The 19,341-nt window shown below is 38.6% G+C and overlaps 1 protein-coding gene across 1 annotated transcript in view; it reads left to right on the forward strand.

The window, feature by feature from the left end:
- Positions 1 to 301: 301 nt before the first annotated feature.
- LOC104403097 (synaptotagmin-1) overlaps positions 302 to 19,341 on the forward strand; it is a 93,539-nt gene continuing 74,499 nt past the window's right edge. The window contains exons 1-3 of the mRNA XM_010011137.1: positions 302 to 634; positions 13,808 to 13,930; positions 17,035 to 17,202. Coding sequence (XP_010009439.1) covers positions 302 to 634; positions 13,808 to 13,930; positions 17,035 to 17,202 — 624 coding nt within the window. The remainder of the gene's footprint in view (positions 635 to 13,807; positions 13,931 to 17,034; positions 17,203 to 19,341) is intronic.

Genomic DNA, 19,341 nt, shown 5'->3' on the forward strand with positions numbered 1-19,341 from the left:
TCAGGTACAGCAGTGGGCAGAAGAGAAGGGCTGGTAATTAAAACTGACTGCTTGGATCAGATGCCATTCTAGAAAAGGGAAACTTCAAGTCAGTTCCACCCAATTCAGCCACAATGCCAGGTGGGTTGGGGAGATGATTAAAGAAAGAAGCAAGTAATTGCCTAAATGTGCGGAGCATTTTACAGATTTGCAGTGTCCGAAATTGTTTTCAGATGGTTGATTAATCAAAATAGCTGCAAGTGAATTTGATATGCATCACCAGGCAGGTGGGCATTGTGTGTGCAAATGTTCAGTTGGGAGAATGATGACAGAATATTTTAGAAAGGTATTTCTGCAAGGCATTTTCATTGAAAAAGGTCTGGCTGTGAGAGAAATGTGCTTGTTTCTAAATCTAACCCTACTAACAGTTTACGACCTTCTTTTTGTGTGTGTTTCTCTTTCTCTTCCAGTGCCACCTTGGGCCTTAATAGCCATAGCCATAGTTGCAGTCCTATTAATCCTTACCTGCTGCTTTTGTCTCTGTAAGAAATGCTTGTTCAAAAAGAAGAATAAGAAGAAGGGAAAGGAGAAGGGAGGAAAGAATGCTATTAACATGAAAGATGTTAAAGATTTAGGGAAAACCATGAAAGACCAGGTAAAGTACCTCTCCTTTTATTGAACTCTGAGTTGCATTTGAAGGTTTCTGTTTGCTGTGTCTAGAAAAAGTTCTTCATGTTGCCTCAGTAGTGGCTCTGTGACGAGAGGGCTGATTGGCAGCATCTCCTTAATCTTGCGGTATCTCGAAAGATGAATCTGAGTGTGGTGTCACTGATAAAGTAATTAGGCAATTTCCCTGCTCTGCTAAAAAAAAATGAGCAGGCATATAATGACTCATCTGAAAGGGGCAAATATATTGAGAGTATCGTAGTTGTCCCAGAAATGAAGCAAATGTGCACAATTTTTGCTGTCCTTATTCAAGACTTTGACCAATGTTTATATATCTTTCTGGCAGTATGTCTGAGCTTACATGATAAACAAAAGTAGCTCTGAACTCTAAATCTCTTTACACAAAAGCAAAAGTTCTTCAGAGAAAGAAACAACAGTATAAAAGAAAAAATGAGAAGTGTAGAAACAAGGGAAAACAACCAAAAAGGAAGAGCACAGGGGCATTCGACACCATAATGTGGGGAGAATTCATTTTGTACTAGAGAGGAGGAGATTAAAGATACTAGTAGCTGTAGGTCAACTGGGTAACTTGGAGGAAAAGATTAGCATAATGCCCTTTGAGCAGCATCATTTTCATAAAGGCAGAAAAACTTGTCCGTCTGATCTGCTTCGTTCAAGAGAAGCAGAAGGTTGTAGGACCTAATTTTCAGGGCCATAGACTTGACTAATATGTTCCTGAAATAAAATAAAGCTTTTTTTAACTGGGTTTTAGTATTGTTCTTCCTGGAGCAAACTGTTGAAAATAAACAAGTATAGGGAAATAAATGTGAAGTATCTGTGTGTCCTCACTGCATTGCCAGATTTCTTATGCTAAGAACAGAAAGTGCTATGTTTTTCAAACCAAAAGTGCTGAAGAAATTTAGAGGATTGCTTTGCAAAACCTCTTCAGTAGAAGCCAATAACTTGCATGGTCAAGTCTGTGCTCCCAAGAGTCCTGATGACGTTGAGCCAGAGCAGTCCAGGAGTGCTTATCCAGCCACAGAGAAAGGATAAAAGCATGGTCAGGAATAAGCAGTTCTTTCCCCAAGTTGGGATCCAGTGCAGAAGAAAGTTCGGCTGAAGGCAGGTTCATTAGAAGTACAAGCCAAAGCTGGGAACCCAAGGAGTAGGGCCAGCTGATCAGGATTCAAGGAGAGAAGCCTAGAGCACAGTAGCTAAGAAGCCCATGGAGCAGTCCAGAACAAGTGGTGAGATGCTGCTGTACAGTGATGGAGCAGCCACTGGTCTGGCTCATCAGCCAGACTTCAGAGCCCTGGAACAGGTTAGCATGCTTCTCCAGGCACATAAGATGTGGTAGAGGAAGAGCAAAATCAGGAGAGTGGATGAGGAAGCCTTAAAATTCTGATAACCAGCTGCAACTGGGCCATGTGAGTGGAGTCCAAAAGGAGCTCAAATAAGGGGCAGAAATTAATGGATATGCTTCAAAGGTACAGAGCCATCATCAGAGCTATTTCCAGTGTCCATTATCAGACAAGAGGAGAGGTTTTGTTCTTGCTTAGTAGAGAGTGTGGAAAGAAAATAACTGAAGATGCAGTTGTTTTGTTCCTGCTCATGCTGCTGAATTGCAATAGCCACTACTAAAATGTCAATTCATTAGACAATTGTTAACTTTTCTAGTCTATAAACTACACCAATAAAGTAAACCTTGGCAAACTTCATTACTTCCAAGGTATATATCAACATTTTATAGAGACCACTGTACACACTGTCATGTGAGTGAAGAAGGATTGATCTGACACAGTCAGTTTTCGTTCTCAGACCATAAGTACACGTTGCATGCTTACAGCTATTTCCCCCTCAGCAATGCATGGAAAATCAGATCATCATTTGTTGGGTTACCCTGGGCTACTGTTAGCCAACTCCTCCCACTGAACCAAGAATAATTTGGAAGAACTGTTTGGTTTTGTTCATGGGAAGATCAGGGAGAGATGGTTTTTCATGTTGTACCAACGATAACAAACTCAATACTTTGTTATAGAGCAAATAACATGCAATTTGATTGATTGATTGAAAAAGGTTGATTGATATTTATGTGGAATTTGTTCCATATCACGTAAGGCCATTGTTGTATTTACAATTTATTATGAAGTGTTTTTAATTATATTCATTAGGACCTGGATAAATGACCGTGGGAAATATTCTTGGAAAATAAGTATTTAAAATGCAAAATTACATTATGTAATTAATATTGAGTTTAATTTCTACCTTTTTCATGGGAAAATTTAATAAAAATATTAATCATGTGTCTTTTGTCTATAAAAAGCTCCATCTTTGAAATACTGCAAATAACGATAGCTTAAGATAATTCCATTCAAAATATTCAGTATAGTTATTTAAACATGCTTTTGCCCAAATAATTTGGGTTTAGCTAATATGTTTTGTTTTGCACAGTTAAGCCTAAGGAGGGTAGATTCTCAGTTGATGTAAATGTCAGGCCTTTAATAAGTGGATGGATCACCAACTCTACCACGAAGCTTCCTCTTCACTGGGATTTCAAAACCAGGCTACTTAAATGGGCCCCTTAAATTCATACCTGGGAATCTGATAGTGTACGGATTTAAAGTCCTAAAGGCATTCAATAACTTCTACCAACTTAATTACTAATTTGTGAAATTCTACCTGTCTTTTTTTTTTTTCTGTATGACTGCTTATTCTAACACTTGAATTATCAATGCAGATTTTAATATACCTCGCAGAACTCAATGCAATGCTAAATGTGGAATATTTCACTGAAGAGAATTGGACCACATTAGAGGCTCTGGCATAAAACAGGGGAATAACAAGAATGCTTTTTTGCTCTTTAAAGCAGTAAATGTTAATGTAAAAAAAAAGAAAAAGGAAGATCAAGATGTCAATGTAATGCCATTATAAAGGGCAACATAAAGTAACAAAGATCTAAAATGTTATCAAAACCCCCAAAAGTTAGTTCAGTCATTGTTAGGCCCGAACCTGCAAGTGCTAATTACCTTCTCCCTTCGTCTGAGAGTGCACAGTAGTTGATAGGCACTAGGCATCTTCCAAGACCTTAGTTCCCTGGGCACACAAAACTTGAAAAGGAGTAGCATTTGGTAAACTGAAAGGATCAGCTTCTGGAAATCTAATTTCTGTCTTAGTCTGGTTTTGTCTGTTAAAGAGAACTTTGGACCTACATGTATTAACGCTGACATGTACTTCCATGCCAAGTCATTATAGATCCATATAGCCTGACATAGTTGAAGATCCTTTTGACATAGAGAGTCAGTTCAACAGTCATACGTGTGTCTGGATATTACAGAAAGTGGAATAAAATTTTGTTCTCCATTAGAATATTTGTGTTTCAACATGTCCACTTTGCTGAATACAACTTCAAATGAGAAACTGTTTATGATATAATACAGATGATGAGCAAATGCAGTTGAGGTTAAGTGGGAGATGAGTTGAAAATAAGATTAGGATTTCAGTCTTGAAACCCATTTCTGTTGCAGGCAATGCTTACTTTTTCAGGTAGAGTATACAACTCCAAGGGCCACTGGGAGGATTAGATCCCTTCTAGGGGAGGCAAATTGTTAATTACTGTATTACTGTAAAAAGGTCATTTCTCCATGGTTATTACTAATGTTTGTGTGTGGATGTTTTAATTTTTATTTCTTCCTTCTGTGTCCTCCTTGTCTATGTTGTGTCTCATGACTGTTCTGGATTGTCACTTGCGGTAGGTTTATTTTGCTATTTGGACACAACTAGTCTAAAGCTCTGATACATATAGTCTTCTGACAACTCTGGCTCCTTAGCGGAGATTTATACGTAGTAGCTTTGATACACACATCAAGAGGCTGAACTAAATTGATTTGGGGTTTTTTTGGTTGCGTATGTATGTAGAGGAAGGCAAAAGAAAACAGGTTGTCATTCTTTCTGTAGTTAAAATATTACGTCAAACTGTACTAGAAAGCTCAAGTTTAAAATTGATAAGCACATGAAAATAACTTGCTCATTTTATTTCCCTTTTGTATAAATATCACCATATCAAAAGTAGACGGAAGCAGTGTGTATTTTTAATGTCTTAGTTTCTGAGTGTTGCTAAAATGATTGGTACCTCATGAAATTTGCTGTGGGCTCTCACATCGTCTCAGTACAGTGCCCATGCTTTCAGTTATTAGTGCTCCATACCAAACTCTTTTAAGTGGTTTTACTCCAGATTTCTGTTGGTGCAACTGAATGACAACTAGCACAAGTGTTTTTATGAAGTCTTCCCATCACAGTTTTCATCTTTATAACTTGCCAGTCTCTGCTAATGCCTCTGGTGGGCTACCACTGCTTTTTTCTTTGGAAATTTCTTTGGAAATAAAAAAGTCCCCAAACACCCAGCTCCAGAGACACTATAATAACTGCTGATTTATTGGGTCTGAATTTCAGGCATTGGTAGAGCAAAATTTTCTTGCTTAAGGTCAGCCTGTGGGCTGATAAAAGGAAAGGAATAGACATAATTGTTTCAGTCATGAACAGCGGCATTGAAAACTTACTAAAATTTAGCCCTACTGCTTGGAGAAGAATTGTTGTGGTGGTCTAAACGTTTTATTAGGGCACAAAGCATCTGTGGAGAAGGAGATTTATTAGCTCAGTCCTTTCTCATTGCATCATGCTCGCACACTATCACTAGAGAAAGAGTTTTGGCTTACAATGAATCTGTCTGCTGGATGAAATAGGAAATTTGGGATGGGGTGTATGTACTACACTCTGGAATGAGGACTGTATTCCTGGTTCTACTACTAACTTCAGTCAGCCACCTGACTTTTGAATGTTTGTTTTTCTTTTATATAGGCTTTCCTTTTACATCAGGGTTATGTGCTAACTTAATCAGAATATTCTTTTTAATGTACATCTGTTAATAGTAGTGAAACATTGGGGTGCTATAAAGTACCATGATATTGAGAGCTGCACTTGCATCCAACCAAACTTCAACATATAAGGGTTTTCTTAGACTATTTCACCTTATGATTTTAGGTATTGAACAATGAACAGTCTTGCCCTCATAGAGATAAAATAGTGAAGGAACAAGATTTTTTAGTGTTAGGTGCCCAAAATATTTCAAAGCAGTATATGTTAACCTGGCAGAATGAAGACAATAGCGAAAATGAAGTCAGTAAAATCCACACTGACATTCAGAGAGCCTAGATTTCACTCGTAGAACCCAAGCCTTTATTGCCAGAAATAATCCAAGAGGATCTTTTTGAGGGACAGGAGATCTGTTGCTGCCAGTGGTCTTTTTTATGCAATGTTTCCTCATGTGCTTGCTTGTTTTGCCAGTTGAATGCCTGGAGAATAGTGAGTGTACTTATTCCACAGTGCCACCTGTCTTGGTCTTAGCATGCCAACTCCTATTTGTTGGCATCTTCAGCCTGTGGTGACATTCATGCTCACCATGGCTTTTCCACAATGCAGTGAGATCCTAATTCACACTCAGAAAGACACTGTGTGCTGCAGAGCCATTATAGTGCAGAAACAATTAGCCAGAAACAATGGGGGCAAGTCTTTCTTACACTATGGCAGTCAAAATGAGTTGACTGAGTCCGTTGGTACATTAATTCAACCAATCATCCTACTTTTTCACCTGCCTCAGAAGACAACTGTGCAGGGTACATAAAACTTCCTGAAAAATGTGAAAATAAAATGTTTATGAGGATACAATGTTATAGATTAATGTTTCTGTTCTGCAGGGTTTTCCGCAAAACTCTTTTGTTACTTAGATTTATATTAGGCTTCAGAACCCTGAAAATATGGAAGCAACAGCTGTGAGCCACAAGGCTGGGCTTATTTGCATTTCTGTCTCTTCCTCTCAGTCACAGCCAAGAAGACATAGGAGCTTGCTTCACAAGCTTCCTGAGTTTCTTTCTCCTCCTTTTAAAAAATACTTCTCCTGTCAAATTCATTTATTACTTTTATTGTGACCTATGGTACCATTAGGATGATATGAAGATACAGTCCTACTCATTTTCTTACATGTCTTGTTTTCTATACTGAAGGTCTTGCCACTGGAAGCTTCCACTGTCAGGGATGTTTCTTATCATAGAATAGTTTGGGTTGGAAGGAACCTTAAAGCTCATCTAGCTCCAATCCCCCTGCCATGGGCAGGGAAGGGACACCTTCCACTAGACCAGGTCACTCAAAGCCCCATCCAGCCTGGCCTTGAACACTGCCAGAGATGGGGCAGCCACAGCTTCTCTGAGCAACCTGTGCTAGCGTCTCAGCACCCTCATAGAGAAGAATTTCTTCCTAAAGTTTAATCTAAATCTCCCCTCTTTCAGTTTACAGCCATTCCCTCTTGTCCTGTCACTACACGCCCTTGTAAAAAGCCCCTCTCCAGATTTCCTGTAGGCTCCTCTAGGTACTGGAAGGCTGCTACTACGTCTCCCTGGAGCCTTCTCTTCTCCAGGCTGAACAACCCCAGCTCTCTCAGACTGTCTCCACAGGAAAAGTGCTCTAATGCTCTGATCATCTTTGTGACCGTCCTTTGGACCTGCTCCAGCAGATCCATGTCCTTATTTTCTTTCTTGTGTTCTTTTGATTAACAAATCAAATCCTGAATTCAAGACCAGAGTCTACAGGTTACTAATGAGTGGTGTCTAGGAAGTATGCAATTATTCCTTAAATTAAGTGATTTGAATCACACTCTAGAGACATTTACCTGTATCCACTGATTATACAGAGAGCTAAACTCTTGTACTAAGTGCTTGAAGTTAGTGGGTATGAATAACCTACAACAGGAACAGCAGTTCATATCAATGAGGTATAAATTTCAAGCCCCACTGGAAATATTTAATTGTTTACTTTTTAAGCAAAGGCATTTATTCTTTACAAAATGATGAGCAATAAATATGAATAGCAAAATAACCTTCAAGCATGAGAATATCAGATAGTTGATAAATTCCTATTTAGAGGATGGTCAGAGGATGATCTTATCTCATTTTAAGCAACTCAGCCAAAAGAACAGTTCTTTGCCAACTTTTTCTCCATAGATTAATGTGGCACCCAGTAAATCATGTCTGGCTATATTTAGATTAATTTTTCACTGTTAAGTAGTTGTAGTCTATGTAGCAATTATATAGCATGAAAAATTTTTCAAACAGAAATAACTGTAGCACTTGGAGTGGTCCTCCCATGTTGAGGAGCCAGCTCTGTCTCCAAGCATGCTTCCATCTGGCCGGCTGCCATTCACTTGGGGAGGCTGAAGAACAATTGATTGAGCAGCATGCACTGGCCAAGCAGCCTAAAGCTGCCTCCTACTCACAGCCTGCTGCTTAGCACAACCAAGCACTGCCATATGGGAAGTGGGGGCAGAGCACACCAGCAAACTTAAAAGAGTGCTTACTTCTTTTAGTTTATGCGCATGGGCCCTGCATTCAAAGCAGAGCCCTGACCCACATGCTGAACTTCCAAAATAGACCCCCAGGCTGAGATCAGCTACATCTTTTCTCAGGAAATAAACACTGGCTACAAGAAAAACAGATTGATTTGTGGGTTTAACAGCTCCACCTTGAATGTATGTATTCCTATTTTACTCTGAATACCTCCAGCATTTGCTGTATATCTTCTGTTGCACCAGGATAAGTTTGTATTTTAGTACACAATTCAGCGAGCTCTTAAGCTGAACATGATGACCTCCTGTCATAGAGCTCCTAAAGAAAGCAAGCCTTTTGACTAACCCAGCAGACCATTTAAAACCTGGATAACAAGCAACGAAGTAATGTCAATGGCTCACATGCTGAACACAGCAGGGCCTTGCTCATCCTGTGCATTGGTGTGGCCCACTGCTGGCATGTGTGAGGCCAACACTCCTACAACAGTAATGGCAAAGTAGATTTCACAATGACCGAAGCCTGGCTCAGCCATTGGAAACCCATGCGCAACATGCTCTTTAAATTAATTCATGGAGAGAAAGCAGATGCTGAATGAATGAAAGGTTGCCTTTCCTTCTGAGTGACTCTGATAGAGAATGTGTTACAATCACAGGCTTTTCTGCTTCATGATAGAGAATCAGCCAGGAATTTTTAACGACTTTTGTTTTCCTCTGAGATAAAAATTGGCCAGGTCAGAATTACAGTGTTTCTGAATGTGAAAGAAATTGATAAGAGGTGTACCACCATTAGTGGAAATGCAGCCATTCCTAGGTGTGGAGGAAAAATTGCCTTTCTGATAAATTCATTGTTGGACATGGCACAGAACATTCTCACTGCAAAATCATATTGTTTTCTTCCTTTCAGCTCAGCAGGCATTGCACAAGCCTGAGGACTGGGCATCATTCACACATTAAAAAAATATCCCCTTCACAATGTGAACAAAGGGAATGATTGATGGGGCAGGCAGAGATGGAACTCGGGATGGCAGCATGCACTGTGAAGCACATAAATGTACAGGCTGCAAACAGTGTAATATTCTCCTTTCTAACATCTCTCCTTCATGCTAACTGGTAACTTATTTCCTTAAAAGTGAAGCCATAGGCCACCCCGTGAATGAGAGGAACCATAAGAACTCCATTGGTGAAAGCATTTCTTTACATATGACAGTGAAAGACACTTTGCTTGCAATCTTAAATAGCTTGTGACATGAACTAGGCATTAACGCTGAGACATGAGGATAACTGAGACCGGAATCAAAGTGCAAAATATGCCTTCAAGGGTCTTTGCATCCTCCTGGTGATTCAGACATGATTGCAGGCTCTGCCTCACTGTACAGGAGGCAAGGAAGTACACTTGTTTTGCCAGCAGCTTTGTTACCTGAGTCTTGTCTCGGTTCACTTTCCTGGAGCTTCTGCCCATGTGCAACCAGCAGACCAGCTGTGCTAAATACACATAAAAACCCTCTCAAATTCTACACATAGTTTTGGGAGGGATTAAATAAAAGTGTACAGAAAGCTGGTTTAATCCCCAGAACTTCTTTTGTGGTTTGGCGTGGAGAGTACTGGGGTAAAGCCAGTGACAAGGTGCAGGACTTTTGGAGAAACAGCTGGAAGCAACGGGTGTTCACAGTATCGGGAGACAGCACCACTGGAGGGAGGCTTTGGCAGCTAGGGGAATAAGATGGGGAGGAAGCCCAGGAAATGTAAAAACTCACTACAAGGCGTGGAATTTGCAGAACTGCAATTACAAGCAGTTTTGGGTTTTCCTTTTTTCTTTTTTTTTTGTAATGCAAAAGATGCAACATTAAAAAAAAAAATAAAAAAAACCAACCCACAAACAAAATTAAGCGTTTTCTTTAACAACCCAGAAGAAAAGATGAGACTGTAAAACCACCCTTAATTATGTTATGGAAGTAAAGAAAAAAATGGCAGATTCAATTTTGGATCCCGGATCACTGTAATTTAGCCCTGTTTGTTTGTAGAAACCACTACAGAGCAGATGAAATGTAGATAAGAATAAAAAATGATTACCTAAGCATGGCACAGAAAAGAAAATCCTAATGCTATGTGTATATTTATGTCCCTTGGCTTTAGAACTAATTACAGAACTTATTGAAATATGGATTAAATGAGAGATTGCTCAAAAGTTCATTTTGTCTTCCAGGTATAAGAAAACATGTATCTTGTGTGGCTCTGTTAAGGTCCCTGGCACAAAGTAACTTTTCCCACTTGCTGATTTCATTAGATTTGGATGTATCGCCTTGTAATGGATGCATTGGATTAACACTTTTTTTTTGTACATTCCTACACCTGCTTACGTATAAGCCTACATTTTTCAGATACTTAATGTATGCAAGAGGATATAGGGGTTTCATTGTTGTGTGTTTCTGCATCTGTGTGCAGAAATGAAGAAACCACTTGAGTGAAATCCACAGTCATCCCAAATTAGAAAAAAATAAATCTGGTCTCCAGCACAATGTAATAAGGCATTTTTTTGTCACGTATTTCCCGGAAAAAGCATTTAAAATGTCATGGGATTAAAAGAATTACTAGGAAAGGCAAGGCTTATATTCCTCTGCATCTAAAACCAGGCTTTCTGATTACAATTGTGTCAGTTGAAGAGGCTTGAGGAAAAAGCTAGCTTATAATTAAAAATATTTTATTGTTTCTAAAACCAATAAAATATAGCTGCTTATTTTAATTGATTGTAGCAATACAACAGGAGGATCCAATATAGTGTGATACAGTGTGCTATAAATTGAGGGTTGCAGTACTATTCCATTAAATATTGATCTTTCAGAGAATCTCAATACAAAATGAAAATCCCTGTGGGGTGTTTCAAGTACTTTGAAGCAATCCAATTCTTTTTCCTCTTTGGAATTCAGCAGCTGCATCAAACATGAAACTTCTGTGCTTCATTTGACTCATCTTCTTGTACCTTTGGCCTCTAGTTTGAAAGCAAATTCCTCTCTTGGCAGTAAGAACTGTTATGTACAGACTGCTGTAGACATAATAATTTGTCATTTCTTCGTTCCCCCCATGCCATGACCTTGGCCAAATCCAAACACTGTCATTCTTAATGTTTCTTAGTGCTTCAGTATTTCTGAGTCATGGCCAAGCAGAATCATAGCTCCTCAGCTGATGTGAGTAACATACAATGTTTTCCATCTCCCCAGGATATAGCTTTCACGTCCAGCAGACCTTTCATAACCTGTGAAGAGTTAACCAAGTGCAGGCAATGTTTTCTGCCTGCATTTCAAAGCTCCCTTGCAAGAGGGATGTTAGCTTCCCATTATAATTTCACATTGAGTTAGTTACAGCTCTGGCATCTCCCAGATTGATCAGCTATGCAGAAGAGTAGATCATTTGCCTAGCAAGAGTATGGATATGTCAGTGTTGCCTCGGTGCAGTAGTTACAAATTTGTCATACTTAGGAATCAGCATACTTTTCTTTTTGCATTCTCCCTTTTATCCCTGAGGAATGGCTGTAGGATATTTCCTCTCAAACAAAATACAGGTCAAAAGTAGATCAAACAGCAGAAAGTCCAGTAACTATCACAGAAACGGTGATACACTGGAGCTGTTTATTCTGTCATGGAGTCCTTTATTAAGGCAATACTGGGATGAATCAGAGCAGTAGGTCTTGGAGTTAACATCCCACTCTGAGTTATTGCTTCCTGTTGTCTCCAGGCTCTGATAAATGTGGTTTCTTCAGTTGGATTGAGTCACATCTTTTTTTATCATGATCACAAAACCTCAAGCTTATTTTTATTACCAATGAAAGCATTGTCTTTGGCTAATCACATCACCCCGTATCCTGAAAGTCCCACATGTCATTCTGCAGGGGCTGTGCGTCTTGCCATAGAGCCTGTCAGTTTCGAAGTCTCACCTCTGTTGTTGTGCTAACAAAAATGTTGTGCTACAGCCAGGGAACTCACTAGCAGCTCAGCCATTAAAATGTCTTAAAATAATTTTCATTTCAGGCAGCTCAGCCCTTCTAAATAGAAATGGTTTAGTTCAAAAAGTATTTCTTTTCCAATATCACAGGTGATTCTTACTCATTGCTGACTTTACCCACCAATCCCATCCAGGTACAATGTAATTTATGTCCCTAGTAAAGAGTCCATCATTCACTAACATTCAGATATTTAACTCAAACCCAGCTCTTCAGCTTGCCTAAATCAATGTTGTTGCATTGATTTCAGTTGAGCTATGCCAGCTGAATTTCTAGCTTATTTTTAAAAGTAGAGAAATAATTGCTTAATACTGCACAGTTTTGAGTCTGACCTTTTGAGTTTAGATCTGGCTTCTGAAAAATAACATTTTCTGCTTCAGAGATCAATCTTTCTTCTTACCACACCCCTGCAATTGTTGCATGGCCCCCACTGTGTTCATGGCTGAGTGAGAATTTTAATGCTTTCCTGATCATCCTTTCACCAACCACCATCAACTGTGGATATAGCGACTTTCCAGTCTTGCTCTGTCTTCAGATAGAGAGCTCCAGCTGCAGCCCATTGTTTATAAATGCTGTAGGTTTCTTCACACCACCTCACATTGTGAAGAAAGAACGTAACAAATCTTACTCTCGCACTTAATAGTTCTGTGCAAGCAGAAGTTCCACATAGAAGGAACTTCCATCCAGATAGGGCTTTTATAGATAATAAGCATACTGTTTACTCTAACATGCAAATAACAGTTCTGGATGAATGCTCAGTATTGATTCCTTGTTTTCACACTCTCAACTTTATTTTCATATTTTCCACATTTTTTCACTAGTTGTCTCATTACTTTTGCCCATTTTTCAGTTCTTAGGTAGGAATCTGCTGGAATATGATCTACGCAGTTAGTTCTGGTTCATACGGTTTAATAATTGTATGAATTCCCTTTTTCACAGTGCAAATACTTATGCTTTCTGGTACAGTAAAAAATGATTACATCATTTAGTATTTTAATTATGTATAAAATCTAAGGTAACTGCTGTGTCCTTTAAAAATAGCAGGGTTTATGCAATAGACAAAGCTGTAAAACAGTTCTGTATTTCTTTATTTTTGTGTTTCCTCCTAAGCAAACTAAAATCAACTTGCAATCAATTTGGTTCAGCCAAGCTTTATAGTGAGAATGAATAAAAAGGAAATTGGTCTTGGGAGGGAGAGAAATGGAGAAACATGCATTTGCTAATGGCATGGTGAAAACTTTGCTTCCATATTCATTCTAAATAAACATGAAAAATGTTTGGCGTATGATTGTAGGAAGAACTCATCCACAGCACATGCTCTTAATCATAGTAATCCTACAGAAACGTGTTGCCAATTGCAAACAATTCACAGCATGCATAACCAGGTTTGACATTGCCAAGATATTCTTAAGTTGAATGAATGTGTGACTTTGCTTATTTAATAGCATGTTTGCCTCCTCATGCCTCTTTAAGAGCCAGTGTGAGCCCAGAAGAATTTTTTCATATTGAGCTGGTATTTTGTTTCTACTTTCAGGTTTTATAACAATGGTTGCTTGTAATAGTTGAAGAAGCTTTCGTCCTACTTCCATTGCTTGCTTGCTGATTTACAATATCTTCCTGAGCAACCTAAATAGTATAAATATATATGTAAATTGCATATTTGGACTTCTGCTGTCATGCTTGCTTTTAATGGCTTTTACATAGATTTGAGGACAGTGTCTATTTTAAACTCATCCTTAGAAGTTTGCCTTATTTATTAATGTATTCCTTCTTTCTAGGCTCTTAAGGATGATGATGCTGAGACTGGGCTGACTGATGGGGAAGAGAAGGAAGAACCCAAAGAAGTGGAGAAGTTAGGGAAAATCCAATATTCTTTGGATTATGACTTCCAGAACAATCAGGTTTGAAACAACCGACCTGTAATGTTTCATTTCTATGTGTGCAAAGGGAGAATGAAGTAATGCATTTAGTTGAGGTAGATATTTCTGAAATCCTTAGTGCTTGTACAGAGTAAAAGGAGAAAGCAAGACTGAAGATTCATGACAAACTTACTAGTAAATTGGAATTTAATGTGCTTGGGGTTCATATTGCATCTTTATCAAAATTGAAGACACAGTTTTATCTAATGGTTATTAATAACTTTTTATATTAAGGCATCACCAATCAATGTCAAACCACATTATATTATGGAGGCTGCATATAGACAATAAAAGATAGCTTCAGTCTTCAGGTATTTAAAATGTAAGCAAACAAAAGACGGGAGGTAAAAGAGGGACATAAAAGTAAGTTAATCCATCGCAGGTCTTTTAACAAGTTGGTAAGATTGCCAGGAGTAGCTTTCTCTCACTTCATCAAGTGTGCACTTTGCCTTATTAGCTGCATTAGGTTGTGTTGCTCTCTATTAGAGTGTATCTACTAGCCAAGAAAACTTTAGTTTGGAGAGAAAAAAAAAAAAGAGGGGTGGGGGGCGGAAATTTGGACAAGAGGAATCTCTCCAGTCATGGACTGATACCCCTTCAGTACCTTACTCTGAAGCTGGGAAGTCCAAACTTTCACATACTTACCCAAGTTATCAGCAGGAATCCCCACCATAATATGATACAGACCTAAGATCAACCTACTTAACAGGTCTGGCCACATCTTGAACTAGCTTATATTTAATTGCCTTCCCTGGCCTCTTGCTGTGGTTGGGATCATTTTGTCAATTATACAAATTCACAGCCTCACATTAAAACTGACTGTGCTTAACTTTGGACTTCTTCACTTTTACTGCATGTCTTTCAGTGAACTTGAGAACACATACCCTGCATTTCATTTTTTGACAGCTTCAGTCAAAACCATATCATTCTTCTCTATTTATGGAAAGAAATGGCTACTAAACTTAAATCCCTGTTAATTCCTATTCTTCATCTTAACTGACTTCTACATGTACTTGTGATTTATTTCCACATTCTATTTCTTTGTTTTTGCTGTTCACAGAATGCAGTACACTTACTTGTTGCAAGACAGAGAAAATAAAAGAAATAAAGGAAATTTTCTGTGTCAGCATCAGAGTATTCACACACAGCTATGACCTAGCATAATACATAGTATTTCCCTGTCTTTTCAACTATCTTCTGACTACCAGTGCTTATTTGCAATGCAAGAGCCAAAAATAATTCTGAAGCCTTTCAAGAACATGTGGCTAAAGGAGCTTTTCTTCAACTTCCAGTAGACTGGCCCTGTGCTGAGTCACACTCATCCCCCTTGAAATCAGTATGAAATCAGTGTGAAGCATTAGACCCTTCAGAAGCAGAAGGTCTAAAGAGGGGGAAAGGAAGAGCTGCAAATGTGTTCTGACAGATGGATTTTCAGTTTAGTTAGAATATGAAAACAAACTTTCTGTGTGAATTTTATTAAAGGAAATGTTGATTTTGTGAATTATATTTTACAAAGGAAAATAGGATGTGAGATCAACAAATATGTGTAGTATTTAATTAAGGTAATAAATTGAGTCATGGATGCCTGTTTTATTTTGCTGGTCTAAATTATGTTGCAGCTTGGAATTTGTCATAGGATAGATGATATAAAAGAGTAGAAAAGGGGATTCAGTTAGGTTAGTACAGTGCAGTGGCATGAAACTATAGACCGAAAATCTGGCTAATACTTTGCGCAAGGTTGAGAATGGAGACAAGATGACCAATGTACTCTCCAGAGCACGATGCCTGTTTCAGAGAAAGAAATTTTTTAAGGCAATTCTATTGCTTTTCCATTCTGTTAAGTAGAAGTCATAGACTTGTTCTTCACTCTCAGGTGTGAAAGACTGGATTTAGATCCTGAGCCTGTCCATGTATTTATGAGCTATTATGGATCTAGAAAAAGAATGAGATAGAAGTGTGTCTTACAGCTAAAGGAAAATGTTTCATGGAGCTCAAGAATCCTAATTTTATATAGCATATATAAAGTTATGGCTTAATTTTCCCTCTTTAGAGTCCTTAAGTGCTTAAGAGGGAAAATTTCCTAGGAATTTTCCATGGGAAAATATGCAAGCCATACTGTGAAGCCATACTGATTTAGAAGAAAATATTCTTATATTTCATTCCCAGTTCTTAATATCTTGTCTCTGCATTGACCTTGAAGAGTCACTTGAATGTTTGCCTTAGTTCTGACTATAAAACTAGATTAAAAGTATTTCTTTCTCTCAACTCCCTTGTGGTGATGAGGCCTAATACAAGCTGGTATGTCTAGATAACGTAACATAACATAACATAGCATAACCCTTTGTTTATAATACTTAAAAAATGCCAAGGTATTTGCAAGTCTCAAATGTGCTTCAGTCTGACTTTTAAAAGTACAGAAGAGATTTAAGAAACTAATTTTTCTGGTTTGCAATGAGATTATGAATTGTTATTAGGATTTAGTTACCAAAGGTTAGTTTTTATGGGGTATTTTTCTGAAAATGCTGTCCTTACTTTACCACTTAAACCCATTTGTATACATAGCAGGAGAAGTTAAATACAAGGAATACTGCAAGATCCGTTTCAGCAAAGCTCTGCTTGAGGATTTGCGTTTGATATATCACCTTTTTGTGTTTGGCTGGGGGGAGGGTTACATGTTGGGGATTTAGAATACAAATTTTGTAGTCAAAATTAGACATTCTTGATTGTTTAATAATGTGATTTCTATTCATGGTGCCCAGCATAGAAAAATAATGCACAAGAGGAGAGAGCAATTGAAAGTTATTTGATTGCAGTCTTTAAAAAGATGAAGTCTGTATTTAGCTGTAATCAGCTGCCCTTTGAAAACCCGTTTTCTGCTTAAAAACAGCCTTTGTACAGTCTGCATCTGCCATAATTGGTTTTCCAAAGTCTATAACGTTGCTTCATTTGCCTTCCTTGAAGGGGGGAAATAGTTTTTCATAGACTAGAAATAGAGTCTCCCTGTGTATTTCTCTGTTACAGTTTTTGGTGGGTTTTTTATAACTATCTATTTGAAATTTCATTCTGCTGTTTTTCTCTCTTTTCAGCTTCTGGTTGGAATTATTCAAGCAGCTGAGCTGCCTGCATTAGATATGGGTGGTACATCCGATCCCTATGTGAAAGTTTTCCTGCTGCCTGACAAGAAGAAGAAATATGAAACAAAAGTCCACAGAAAGACCCTTAACCCTGTTTTCAATGAGCAATTTACGTTCAAGGTGATTATTTAATTTTTTTTATTTAATGACTATCTCTCTCACGTTTGGCTACTAAGTTAGGCATCTTAGTTAATTAGTAGCTCAGCATAGTGGTTTTTCATATTGTAGAAACCTGTGATATTCAATCTTCTTATGATGGAATGGTGTAACACAGGGTCAGACCTCAGTGAGTGTAAAAGGCACAGTCTGATTTTAGGCACTTCAGTTAGCTGATGTATGACAATCTGACCCAGACTTTATAGCTGGATAAAACTTACAAGAAGGTTAGAAAACAGTGACACTTCGACAAATGTCAGGTAAATTTCACTAGAGCAGCATTTTCTTTAAATATCTGTGTAGTCTGATTTATGAATTCCAGTATACCATTTCTTTTCCCCTCAAAAATAAATTAAAACTCAAGGAAGGTAAATGGATGAAGGACACTATGGTAGATTAATCTTGCTGGACTTTGTCATAGCAATTCTTTGCTATGCTACTTTACATATGAAAAGAAACCATGTCTCAGGATTAATAACATACAAATTTAATAAATGTAGCTAAGCCTTAAGTTGCAATATTTAAGTCATTCCAATAATATCTATTAATAGTGTTTTTCTAGAACTGTAGCTGTACCTAACACCAGTTAAACACAATAAAGGAATAGTATAAAGCATATTTCATAGGGCTTCTCCTAATGTGCATTCCTCTGCTGTTACTTCAGGCCTTTCTGTCTGTGCCCAATCTTATAATGACAGCTACAGATTGAAAACAGGAACAGTGAAAGACTCAGGCTATGTAATAATTCAATGAGAAAGATATCCCTAGAGGCCAGAACTACTACTGCATATATAAGCTTATTTTTTCCCTTGAAGATGTTCATAAAAGTAATCGTCTGTGTGGAGTTATTTTTTCCTTGAACTTCCCTAAGAAAGTATTTAAAAGAAAACAGAGTTCTAAATTACAGATTCCCATGAAGCTCACAAAAGAAAAAAATAACCAAAGGTACAAATTATGAATCAGGTCTTCCATTCCTGGGCCTTAATGTCCACTTGTTTTAAGTCACACGTTTAATATTCAAATTCTATACTCCAGAAGAAAGTTTGCTTTCGACACAAGACCTGACAGTGTTTGGGTGCATCCCAGTATGGCACTGATCACCACCTGGATACTGTGGTCTGTACTCAAGAGAAAACGCACGGGGCATGCTAAATACCATCATTATTCTGGGGACTACAGTGAAAAAGACAAGTGACCATTTCACTAGTGCTGCAACTGTAATTAATACATAATTTCTGTGACAGTTGGGCACATAGTTGGGCACAGCCTTACTTCTGTGACCCCTTCAGGTAGTGCACAGCTTCTGTTGGCATCCTTACCATCTCTCGATTTGGCAGAGCTGCCCACCAGGCAGGCCTGTTTTGTTACCTTCTCCCAGGGCACTGCTGTGAGCTGCCTGCCTTCCTCCTAAAGAAAAGCTGATGGGACTGAGTGCATTATGTTTCTGCTGTATTGCAGAAACATAACACAGCCCTGGACCTCATTCCTTCTCTTCTTTGGGTGGCTCCCTGTGTTAGTCCCCTTTTCATTTCTGTTTCCCAGACATCCATGGTGCTGTTCCAGGGTGCAGGTGTTAATCAGGCTCCATCTGTCTGAACTGTATACCTGCCACACTGCCAGAAGGGAACTAAGGAATCCTAGATGGCCAACACCAGTCTGGCAGAGGGAGGTTTTCCTTCTCAGCCCCAAAGCAGAAAGAAGGTTCATGTCTAAAGGGGGCCTACAAGAAATCTGAAGAGGGGCTTTTTACAAGGGCCATGTAGTGACAGGCCAAGGGAGAATGACTGTAAACTGAAAGAGGGTAGATTTAGATTAGACATTCAGAAGAAGTTTTCCCCTGTGAGGGTGATGAGACGCTGGCACAGTTTGCCCGGAGAAGCTGTGGCTGCCTCATCCCTGGAAGTGTTCAAGGTCAGGTTGGATGGGGCTCCGAGCAACCTGTTCTAGTGGAAGATGTCCCTGCCCATGGCAGGGAGGTTGGAACTAGTTGATCTTAAGGTTCCGTCCAACCCAAACCATGCTATGATTCTATGACATGTCCATGCTAGAAAAACACTCTACCAATGTCTTACCTGAATTACATCAAGAGGCTGGGTATCTCTG

The sequence above is a fragment of the Nestor notabilis genome, unplaced genomic scaffold, assembly GCF_000696875.1.
Source record: "Nestor notabilis isolate BGI_N333 unplaced genomic scaffold, ASM69687v1 scaffold7653, whole genome shotgun sequence".
NCBI classification, from domain to species: Eukaryota; Metazoa; Chordata; class Aves; order Psittaciformes; family Psittacidae; genus Nestor; species Nestor notabilis.